This window comes from Oncorhynchus mykiss, chromosome 12 (assembly GCF_057628025.1).
Source record: "Oncorhynchus mykiss isolate SJ-2025 chromosome 12, ASM5762802v1, whole genome shotgun sequence".
Classification (NCBI taxonomy): Eukaryota; Metazoa; Chordata; class Actinopteri; order Salmoniformes; family Salmonidae; genus Oncorhynchus; species Oncorhynchus mykiss.
Window position 1 is genome coordinate 26771473 of NC_143033.1, and position 11028 is coordinate 26782500.

The 11028-nt window shown below is 41.8% G+C and overlaps 1 protein-coding gene across 1 annotated transcript in view; it reads left to right on the plus strand.

Annotated features, from left to right (window-relative positions):
• The first annotated feature begins 1266 nt into the window (after positions 1-1266).
• Positions 1267-11028, plus strand: part of LOC110537271 (zinc finger MYM-type protein 3) — a 23592-nt gene continuing 13830 nt past the window's right edge. The window contains exons 1-10 of the mRNA XM_021623190.3: positions 1267-1419; positions 2338-3404; positions 3657-3715; positions 3802-3868; positions 3986-4370; positions 4556-4736; positions 9599-9811; positions 9913-10063; positions 10184-10296; positions 10884-10970. Of these exons, the coding sequence (XP_021478865.3) occupies positions 2345-3404; positions 3657-3715; positions 3802-3868; positions 3986-4370; positions 4556-4736; positions 9599-9811; positions 9913-10063; positions 10184-10296; positions 10884-10970 (2316 nt within the window). The 5' untranslated portion in view covers positions 1267-1419; positions 2338-2344. The remainder of the gene's footprint in view (positions 1420-2337; positions 3405-3656; positions 3716-3801; positions 3869-3985; positions 4371-4555; positions 4737-9598; positions 9812-9912; positions 10064-10183; positions 10297-10883; positions 10971-11028) is intronic.

Below are 11028 nucleotides of genomic sequence, written 5' to 3' on the forward strand. Positions count from 1 at the left end.
ACTGTCGGAACTAGAAGCACAAGCATTTTGCTACACTCGCATCAACATCTGCTAACCATGTGTATGTGACCAATTTTTTAAATTGTTATTTGATTCTAGATACCCGCATTATCCCCTATTCCCATGTTGAGACTGCTGCTACATTTTTTGACAGGGTGGTTGTCAGCCTCTGCTACCAACACCCATGACTAGTTATCCTCCATAAGTCAGAATACTGGAAGTGCGTGAGAAAAGCAAATAGGTCTACAAAACTCTTCTAAAATCTCACTGACATGAAGATGACCCTAGGTACAGGACCAAATGACCATAGTCAGATAGGGCCTTTGATAATTGTGATTGGCTCATTTGCTGTAGCGTAGAGAGCTCACGAGAAAGCTGTAGCTTGTGGATTTCCCTCCGTGGTCACTTTCGACACCTGTTGTTGATTTAACATTGGTGGAAAAGAGAAAAGATTGGTTGAAAATGACATTAGTAGTAGCTTTCATGCTAATTTAAAAAGTGTTTACAGATGGTTCCAAGGATCCTGATAGTGGATACACGGGAGCGGGAGTTTACGTTGCTGAATTTGATGTGCAGATATGTAGAAGACTAACAGATGGACTGTCTGTATACTCTGTCTGTATGCTGAACAGTTGGCAATGGTAGTTGCTCTCCAGTGGGTGAGGACGCTCAACCTATTAGAATTGTATTATGCTCAGATTCTTTGTCTGTACTGTGTAGTTTATCCTCTGGTAACTTTAATATGAGTGATCTACTATTGGAGGCATTGACTCTATTAAGGAGACTTGAGAGAGTGGTTGTAGTAGTGTGTTTCTGCTGGGTCCCAGCCCATTCAGGTGTGGGAGGGAACGGACTTGTAGACCAAGTTGCCAAATGGGCTTTAAACTAGATATAATTGATATTTGTGCTATATTGGGTAGAGGCTAAGATCATTTTTATAGACATGTAGAAGAGGTGGGACTCCCGAGCACTACGGTCGGTTTATATGCCCTTGCAAAGAAAGGTCAGTGGAACAAGATTCAAAAGGCGGGACAGGGTGGGGGTTTGTTAGAAGTTAGTAGGGCTCTTTTTTTCATGTTCTTAGGTTGGCATTTATATGCCCTCCAAAGAAAGGTCAGTGGAACACGATTCAAAAGGCTGGACGGGGACGGGGGTTTGTTAGAAGGGCTCTTTTTTTCATGTTCTTAGTAGTACATGATTAGGTAGAAGGGTTTCGTGTTTTTGTTTGTTTTGATCATTGACCATTGTTTTTTGACAATACACTCCAGTACAGTAGGTGGCGCTATGCACTTCTAACGTCTGTTTGCAGACCGCCATAGAAGAAGAAGAAGTTGTAGCTTGAAACTAGCCACACACCGCAGTTTGGTGGTGGTTGCATGCAACATTTTAGCTAGCTACAGCAACATTTCATATTTGCAGGTAAATGCACCATACTTTGTAGAAGTCTATCATAATTTATGTTTGAATCATTAATATTATATTTTAATAAAGTTACTGTATTAGAATTAGTTAGCTAGTGATTTAGTTTGACTGCTAGTTTGCATAAGGCAACGTTAGCTTCGTAACGTTAGCTAGCAGATAGCGTATTGGAAGCTAGCTAGCTATTAGCTAACGTTAGCCAGTAACGTTATTAGCGGTCTCTTTGCAGAGTCATAAAACATTATATGCTTACCATGCAAGTAGCGAGTTATGTCTATTGTATAGATAGTATTGAGATTCTATATATAATAATGGGCTAACATGTACCTATCTAGCTTTCCAGGTAGTTAGCTAAATAGCTAGCATTAGCTAGCTAGCATTCTAACTTGCAAAAATGGAGACGCCAGGTGAGGCGCGCCAAAAGGCAGCAACGTTGCCATAGCCAAACTAGCTAGGGGTTATTACTAGTTACCACAGCCACAGAGTAAAAATGGCAATATCGTAAAAAATAATGAAAACAAAAATGAACTTTTTAGGCTTAAATTAGGGTTAGGAATAAGGTTAGCATTGTGGTTATGATTAGGTTTATAATCAGATTTTACGAGAAATTGTATAAATAGGCGGGGTTTAGCCATAAATGTAATTATTCCATTGTGGCTGTGGTAACTAATGACAACTGCTAGCTAACGAGTACCAAACTTTAGATAAATTGACCTAGCTAGCTAACTAGATATATGCCTTCACTTGTGTGATCTCGTGGTCTAGAATAGCGGATCCACAATAAACTAGCAACTTGTGGCTGTAATTTATCAAACCTACCACCACATTTGATTTGACATGAGTACAAATCGGTTGTCATGTGAGACTGAAGCAAACCATTGTTTTTGTTGTTTCGTTTCTCTTAAATTGTGATGTTAGGTGCAGTATGGAACCCTCAGAGCATCCAGAAACCTCAGCCACTTTTCAAATGGCCAATGAGAATGTACATCTAGACCTGCTATCCACACAGACTGATATGGACCTGTTTTCTGGGCACACTGATATGGGCCTTCTGCCTGCTCAGACTGATGAAGGCCTACTGTCTGCACCGAGTGATATGGACCTGCTGCCTGCTCAGACTGATGTAGACCTACTGTCTGCACAGAATGATATGGACCTGCAGCCTGCACAGACTGATATGGAGGTGGCCTACTCTGGCTCACTGGGAACAGAGGGACACAGTGGGGAGCAGCAGGCCATTGACGAGTTGACAACCTTTCTCACCCAATCTGAAAGAGAGAGGCTGAAAACTCAGGACAGTCTGAGCATCCTGGGGGACCCAGACTCACTGGAACTGTCCAAAGTCCAGGTGGAGGACTTTTACAGCCGCACAGTCCTTCCAGAACCATCAGACTTTCAGGAACCCTCAGTCTTTCCAATGCCCTCTGTCCTTCCAGAACCTTCCGTCCTTCCAGAATCCTCATACCTTCAAGAACCTTCAGGCTTCTCAGAGTCCTCAGTCTATCCAGAACCCTCATACCTTTCAAAACCCTCAGAGCCCACAGGCCTGCCAGAACACTCAGACTTCCAAGAGCCCTCCGGTTCAGCCACAGGCCTCAGTCAGGATGAGTGGGGCAGGCAGGGTCACACAGAAGCCTGGTCAGAAATGGGAGCTGAGCCTGGAACAGACAGACTGGAGGTCACCGAGGGAACTTCGACTGTAACTGGGACAAAGATGCCAGAGACAGGAGAGGAGCAAATGGACATAGTGCATGAAGATCCCACTGCATCTGTTCAAGATGAAGTTGATCCAAATATGCCTTCTATAGTCAGCGTAGAGAGCTCACACTCTGAGGATGGTCCAGGCAAAGAGGAAGCCTTATCATTCTATGGATTGGTGCCAAAGGTAGAGGGCACAGCAGAGAAAAAGAGTGAGAAAGAACAGCCTGTGGGGGGCGGTATGTCCCCACTATCATCCTGGGCCCAGCCATTGACACCAGGTGAAGGTGTGTAGTAACGAACTTTAGGTTTTTAGGCTCATAAGTTTATTAACTTATGTCACACATACATAGAAGTCTCAGTGCCACAAATAGTTTGAGATGGATAAAGGGAAATGCAAAACTTGATTTAGGCTTAATTACACATCTTTGAGAAACGATTAGCAATCACGTCTTCAAATAGCCATGTCAGTTTACATATAGTCTGCATCTACTATGTCATGAACAGCCTTTAGTTACTGATGATCGATTGTGTTTCAGCTGAGGAACAACCTGAAACTGAGGTCGCCGTCGAAGATCCAAATGGTCAAAAGACTACGGTAAAAAAAAAAACTTTACATGAATTCTAAACATTTTCTGTAAAATTAAGTTAATTACTGTTAGTTACTCTTCTCATTTATTGTAGGGGAGAAAGAGAGGTCGTCCTAATCGTGGAGAAGGGAGGAAAAATACGCAAAACATGTCTGATGGAGGTAAAACGTCTTTTGTAAATCTGCTTAGCTAATTCGTTTTACCTCGGTCTCAACTATCATGTAGGACTATTTTTCCAATTATATGATTATCACGCTGATCGTTGTCTTCTGCTGCAGACCAGCTAACGGACAGCGGTTCTGACGATGCAGCTGATGATCCGAGGGACACAGACTTTGACCCCGCACGGTTTGGCCTCCGCCGCTCCACCAGGGTCTCCCAAAGGAGCCAGAGCACTCCGCCCCCCCGCCTCATTTCCCCGAAGTTGTCTGGTCCTGCCTCTACCCCTGCGTACACTCAGAGGTCTGGAGGACCCCCTCCACCCCGGCCGCCACCCCCTCGCCAGCCTACTAGGGTCCTCTGTGCCAACTGCAGTGGGATTCTGCAGAGCGGACAGACTGCCTACCAGCGCAGGGGTCAGCCTCAGCTCTTCTGCAGCTCCACCTGCCTTAACTCCTTTGGCAAGAAAGCCCCCAAGAAAAAGCCCTGTGCTTTCTGTAAAAGGTAAGCCTCTCAATAGATATTCAATGAATGTGTTCTTAGTTTCTGCTATTCCTTCCAGTAAGGACAGTGGATTTTATAACATTCCTCATGCTATTTCATAGTAAAGTAAGTGTTAACGTTGTGCATCGTTTTGATCTCAACAATATTTGTGAAATTTACCTCAAGGTTTGTGTCTTCTATTTTAGGGACATGGGGAATAGAAAGGACACCATGCTTGCACAGGTTGGCCAGTCACAGTCCTTCCAAGAATTCTGCAATAGCACTTGTCTTTCCCTGTATGAGGCCCGGCTGGAGAAGGGCCCGACACAGCCCCCAAAACCAAGTGCCCCTGCCCAAAGATGCAGCGTGTGCAACCACATGCGTGAGGTACCAAAGCTTTCGCCATAACATTTTAGATGATGAGCTCCCAGCCATAGCATATCTCTTAGTTGTCAATCAAATGTATTTGGCTTCAGTCAAATGGGTGGGCAGGCAGGCAAGTTCCCATTCAGTTGTCAAAACGTGGGTTGGCAGGCAAGCTGAAGAATGGTGAGCAGGTTACTTTTTCCGCATCGTTTATCTGTGCAATTTTGACGGCCAACTACAAGCTGAAAAAGTTTGAGGGTTTATCTACTGTTCCCTCATTAGATTTTTAGCTCATCTCGCTCTGGCTAACATTAGTTGTTGATCTGGTTGTTTTTGATGTACATAGGCACTTGAGGGGGAAAGAGCCTACCTTTTCATGGTTGTTTGATCAATAGGGCTGTAAAGTTCACAAATGTAAGAGGACTCCTGTCATGTTTACATATTTGCAGAAATCCATTCAGGTGGCTTTTGGCGAAAGCTTTCTAATAAACTTAAGTCTCACTGTTGCTACTGCCTGTAAGCACACAGTCCAGTCCAAAGTGAATGATGGCAGGCCCGTGTGGCAAATGGCTTATTTGCATATAGTCCTACTGTTGTGCACATTGGCTATGGTGCACCAGTCTGTAGAGTTCAGTCCTGGACAATACATATATTTCTATTAGGTTTTATTTACTGCAATGTCTATTAATTGTCCAAACGCATGGCTGCTTTTTAATTTAAAAAAAATAATGTATTTAACCTTTATTTAACTAGGCAAGTCTGTTAACCTTTCTAGCGCGCCCCTCGACAACATTCCGCTGAAAAGGCATCGCGCAAAATTCCAAAATATTTTTTAGAAATATGTAACTTTCACATATTAACTTGTTATGGCTGCAATCCCACTAACGGGAGTGTCATCAACAACCGCTGAATAGCATAGCGCTACATTCAATAAATGGGGCGGCAGGGTAACCTAGTGGTTAATTAAGAGCGTTGGACTAGTAACCAGAAGGTTGCAAGTTCAAACCCCCGAGCTGACGAGGTACAAATCTGTCGTTCTGCCCCTGAACAGGCAGTTAACCCACTGTTCCTAGGCCGTCATTGAAAATAAGAATTTGTTCTTAACTGACTTGCCTAGTTAAATAAAGGTAAAAAAATAAATAAATAAAAATATTACTACAAATATTTATATTCATGAAATCACAAGTGCAATATAGGAAAACACAGCTTAGCCTTTTGTTAATCCACCTGTCGTGTCAGTATTTGAATTTCTGCTTTACAGCGAAAGCAATCCAAGCGTTTGTGTAAGTTTATCGATCGCACGACAAAACATGAAGTACTCCTAGCATCAGGAAGTTTGGTCACAAATCAGAAAAGCAATCAAATTAATCGTTTACCTTTGATCTTTGGATGTTTTCACTTAACGAGACTCCCAGTTATACAACAAATGTTCCTTTTGTTCCATAAAGATTATTTTTATATCCAAAATACCTCCGTTTGTCGCGTTATGTTCAGAAATCCACAGGAAAGAGCGGTCACGACAACGCAGACGAAAATTCCAAATAGTTTCCATAATGTCCACAGAAACATGTCAAACGTTTTTTGATAATCAATCCTCAGGTTGTTTTTAAAATATATAATCGATAATATATCAACCGCAAATGTCTTTCACAGTAGGAGAGGGAAAAGCAATACCTATCCAAACTCTGTTGCGCGAGCAAAACTCGTATGACCACTTGACGCGATGTTATCGTTCTGGCTCATTTTTCATAATAAAAGCCTGAAACTATGTCTGAAGACTATTGACACCTTGAGGAAGCGATAGGAAAAGGAATCTGGTTCATATCCCTTTAAATCCAATAAAGGGAGGCTATGGAACATGGAGTTTTCAAAATAGAAGCCACTTCCTGTTTTGATTTTCCTCAGGATTTCACCTGCAATATCCGTTCTTATACTCACAGACAATATTTTGACAGTTTTGGAAACTTTAGTGTTTTCTATCCAATACTAATAATAATATGCATATATTAGCACCTGAGACTGAGGAGCTGGCCGTTTACAATGGGCACCTTTGTATCCAAGCTACTCAATACTGCCCCTGCAGCCATAAAAAGTTTTAACAAGTCCAATACAGCAAATGAAAGATAAACATCTTGTTAATCTACCCATCGTGTCCGATTTCAAAAATGCTTTACATCTAAAGCACAGCATATGATTATGTTAGATCACCGCCAAGTTGAAAAACACACAGCCATTTTTCCAGCCAAAGATAGGAGTCACAAAAAGCAGAAATATAGATACAATTAATCACTAACTTTTGATGATCTTCATCAGAAGGCACTCCCAGGAATCCCAGTTCGACAATAAATGACTGATTTGTTCCATCATTTATGTCCAAATAGCCACTTGTTGTTAGCATGTTCAGCCCAGTAATCCATCTTCATGAGGCGCAGGCACTTCATCCAGACAAACTCGAAAGGTTCCGTTACAGTCCTTTAGAATGTCAAACGATGTATGAAATCAATCGTTAGGATGTTTTTAACATAAAACATCAATAATGTTCCAACCGGAGAATTCCTTTGTCTTCAGGAAAGCACTGGAATGAGAGGTAACTCTGTTGGGAGCTCTCGTCATGAGACCAAGGCTCTCTGCCAGACCACTGACTCAAACAGGTCTCATGAGCCCCTCCTTTTATAGTAGAATCCTCATTCAAGTTTCAAAAGACGGTTGACGTCTAGTGGAAGCCCTAGGAAGTGCAACCTCATCCATATCTCAATGTGTATTCGGTAGGCCAAGCTTTGAAAAACTACAAACCTCAGATGTCCCACTTCCTGGTTGAATTTTTCTCAGGTTTTCGCCTGCCATATGAGTTATGTTATACTCACGGGCATCATTCAAACAGTTTTAGAAACTTCAGTGTTTTCTATCCAATACTAATAATAATATGCATATATTAGCATCTGGGACAGAGTAGGAGGCAGTTCACTCTGGGCACTCTATTCATCCAAAAGTGAAAATGCTGCGGTTAAGAACAAAGAACAAAAAGGTTAAGAACAAATTCTTATTTACAACTACGGCCAAACCCGGATGATGTTGGGCCAATTGTGCGCCACCCTATGTAACTCCCAATCACGGCCGGATATTATTCAGCCTGGATTCGAATCAAGGACTGTAGTGACGCCTCTTGCACTGAGATGCAGTGCCTTAGACCGCTGCGCCACCCTGGAGCCCATATTGCTATAGAATATTCACAAACGTCATTACCAAACACAATGTTTTAAAATGTGAAAATGACCATATCTGAGTAGTCAAACCAAAGTTTATTTGTCTTGTGCGCCGAATACAACAGGTGTAGACCTTACAGTGAAATGCTTACTTACAGGCTCTAACCAACTGCAAAAAAGGTATTAAGTGAACAATAGGTAAGTAAAGAAATAAAAACAACAGTAAAAATAACAGTAGCGAGGCTATATACAGTAGCGAGTCTAGAACAGTAGCGAGGCTACGTATAGGCACCGGTTAGTTGGGCTGATTGAGGGAGTATGTACATGTATATGTGGTTAGTGACTATGCATATATGATGAACAGAGTAACAGTAGTGTAAAAGGTGGTGGCGGGACACAATGCAGAGAGCTCGGTCAGCCAATGTGCGGGGGCACTGGTTGGTCGGGCCAATTGAGGTAGTATGTATATGAATGGATAATTAGTGACTATGCATATATGATAAACAGAGAGTAGCAGCAGTGTAAAAAAGGGGTTGGTGGGGGGCACACAATGCAAATAGATGGGGTAGCCATTGGATTACCTGTTCAGGAATCTCATGGCTTGGGGGTAAAACTGTTGAGAAGCCCTTTTGTCCTAGATTAGTAGCTTCGTATTCTTTCTGGGTGTGTGTATGAACAGATTTTAATAGGATTTGGTGTTGCTAAAACGCTGTCAGTTCCATTTAAATAGACCAACAAGAGTTCCAAACCTCTCTGCCGAAACCAGTTATTTTTCAGTTTTCCCGTCCCACTCAGACCACTCCCAGACAGTCCTATCATAATTTTTGCTTGACTATTTTATTTGCAAACAATCAGTAAGGTACTTAATTGTTACATGGAAATGATTTGATATTGAGATAGAAATGGTGGCATTGGACCTTTAACACCGTATGACTACACTTCCACAATGCTTTGCTTATGGTTTAAAATGCTGTAGGCATTTTTGTTAGTCATACATTATATTGAAGCTATTTTAAAGACTGCAGCGTCTACTCTAGCAACAAGTCAACATTTTATGCTTACCTTGAAAAGCTGGCATAAGCCTTACTTGTTCTGATTTGAGTTTCCCCCACCATCTGTTAGTCATTTGTCAATTTGTACAATAAAATGTATTAAAAATAAGTAGGCACTTTTTAATGCCAAGCACTGCAAAACCACACAATAATGTGATTATGGTATACCTTCTTTAAAGTTGTCTTTCTGTTGGAAATGCTGGTTAGAGATCTGATCAGCACGCTTCAATTCGAGCTCAGTCAATGTAGTGTATGTGAAGTGTTTGTCACGTCATGGGCTTTTCCCAGAAGTAGTGACAAAGAATACTTAAACCCTAGTGACACACATTCCACTGTCACCTCATGTTGATATTTCATCATTGAAAAGATTTTGTGTGTAACTGGATCTATGCTGGGATTATGGAGTCTGCATGAGACAGGAATTCTGTCAAACTTTGAAATCAATATCGACAAGTTTATGCTGCTATTGAGTCTTTTTGTATGCTATGAGCAGGCAGCAGAATAAATTATAACCAACTACAAGATTTTGGTCGACTAATGGGAAATGAAAAAGGGTGGCATTATTTGAAGTTAGGATTGATAGAATTCAGCCCCGAGTTTCTTACCTTCCTTCCCTCTTCTGCCTCAGATCAACCATGAGGTAACCATGGGCAACATGATTCACCTGATGTGCAGCGATGCCTGCTTCAACCGTTTCCGCGCCACCAAGGGCCTAAAGACCAGCTGCTGTGACGCGTGTGGCACCTACATCAACACCTTCACCTCCCGGGCTGAGTACCTACTGCATGAGGGCCAACAGAGGAGGTTCTGCAACTCCTCCTGTCTCAGGCTGTATAAGATGGTGGGTGCTTATCTCTTCTTGAATGTACAGTCCTGTACTATTGAGTGATACGAGAGTGATTTGTCTGCTTTGTGTTTAATCAGTGTCGTCTTTGATTTCAGAAAAACACTAAGGTGCTCTCGTGCCAGTGGTGTAGGACTCTGTGTAAGAATTTTGAAATGCTGTCTAAAGTGGATCAGTATGGCAAGACCAGACACTTCTGTTCTTTGTGCTGTATCGCCTCACATAAAGTTAAAACTTCTGGGGGGACAGGTACATTCTACTCTTCTTGTTTATTACTGTATTAATTCACCTTTGCTTAATCTGAATGTATTAACGTGATGTCTGACTTTGAATGGCTTTTCACTATTATTACATCTGCTTCTTTTCCAGTGCCCAGTGAAGCCTGCAGTTCCTGCAAAAGAAGCCCCTCTGAACCTTACTACTGTAAAACAAATGAGGCCGTGTACGTCTTCTGTAGCCCTAGCTGTTGGAGCAAATTTCAGGTTGGATAAATCCATACCCTTAATAGAGTTTGGACAACACTACAACCTACAGATGCATTGTCCAGTATTTAGTCACAACATGGTCTGCCAGATGTTTATACAACACTTTATTTTGTGTTAAACGTAAATTTGAGTACCTCAGTTGTTCAACAAAAAAAATTGGTGATGGATTCTAAAAGTGAAAAAGGGGAACCGTTAATATTTACAGTGTGATGCACAGGCTTGGCCGTAGGTGCCCGTTAAGCAGAAAATGCTAGTTAAAATGCAGACCAAGCAGCTGCAGTGGGGAGTTCAGCCTCACTTCTGGAGCCCGTTAAAATAAAAACTCATCATTAAGCTCTTTAGTGTGGAGAGGGTCACCCTTTGAAAGCTTTTGCCTTTATTCTACCGAAGAACCTATGAATTAGGGCTTGGTCTGTTTCTGCAAAAACCTTGCAATAAAATCTCTGAGAATGGGCTGAGACATTCTTGAGTCCCTCTTTGATACTAGTTCTGTGGGGTTGCTTGTTGTTTTTTTGCCTTGGCTTAATGTTTGCTGCTCATTCTCTTGTTAAATCTCCAATTAAGAAATATACTCTTCTTCACAGAGCAACAGTCCCAATGGAGACCTCTACTTCAACTGTCTCTCTTGTCATAACATGTTCAGTGGGGTACCAGAAATCCTAGACTGGCAGGTAATCAAAATGTGCATTTTACATACATTGTGCCAAAAAAAAAGTGGTTTAGTGAAAA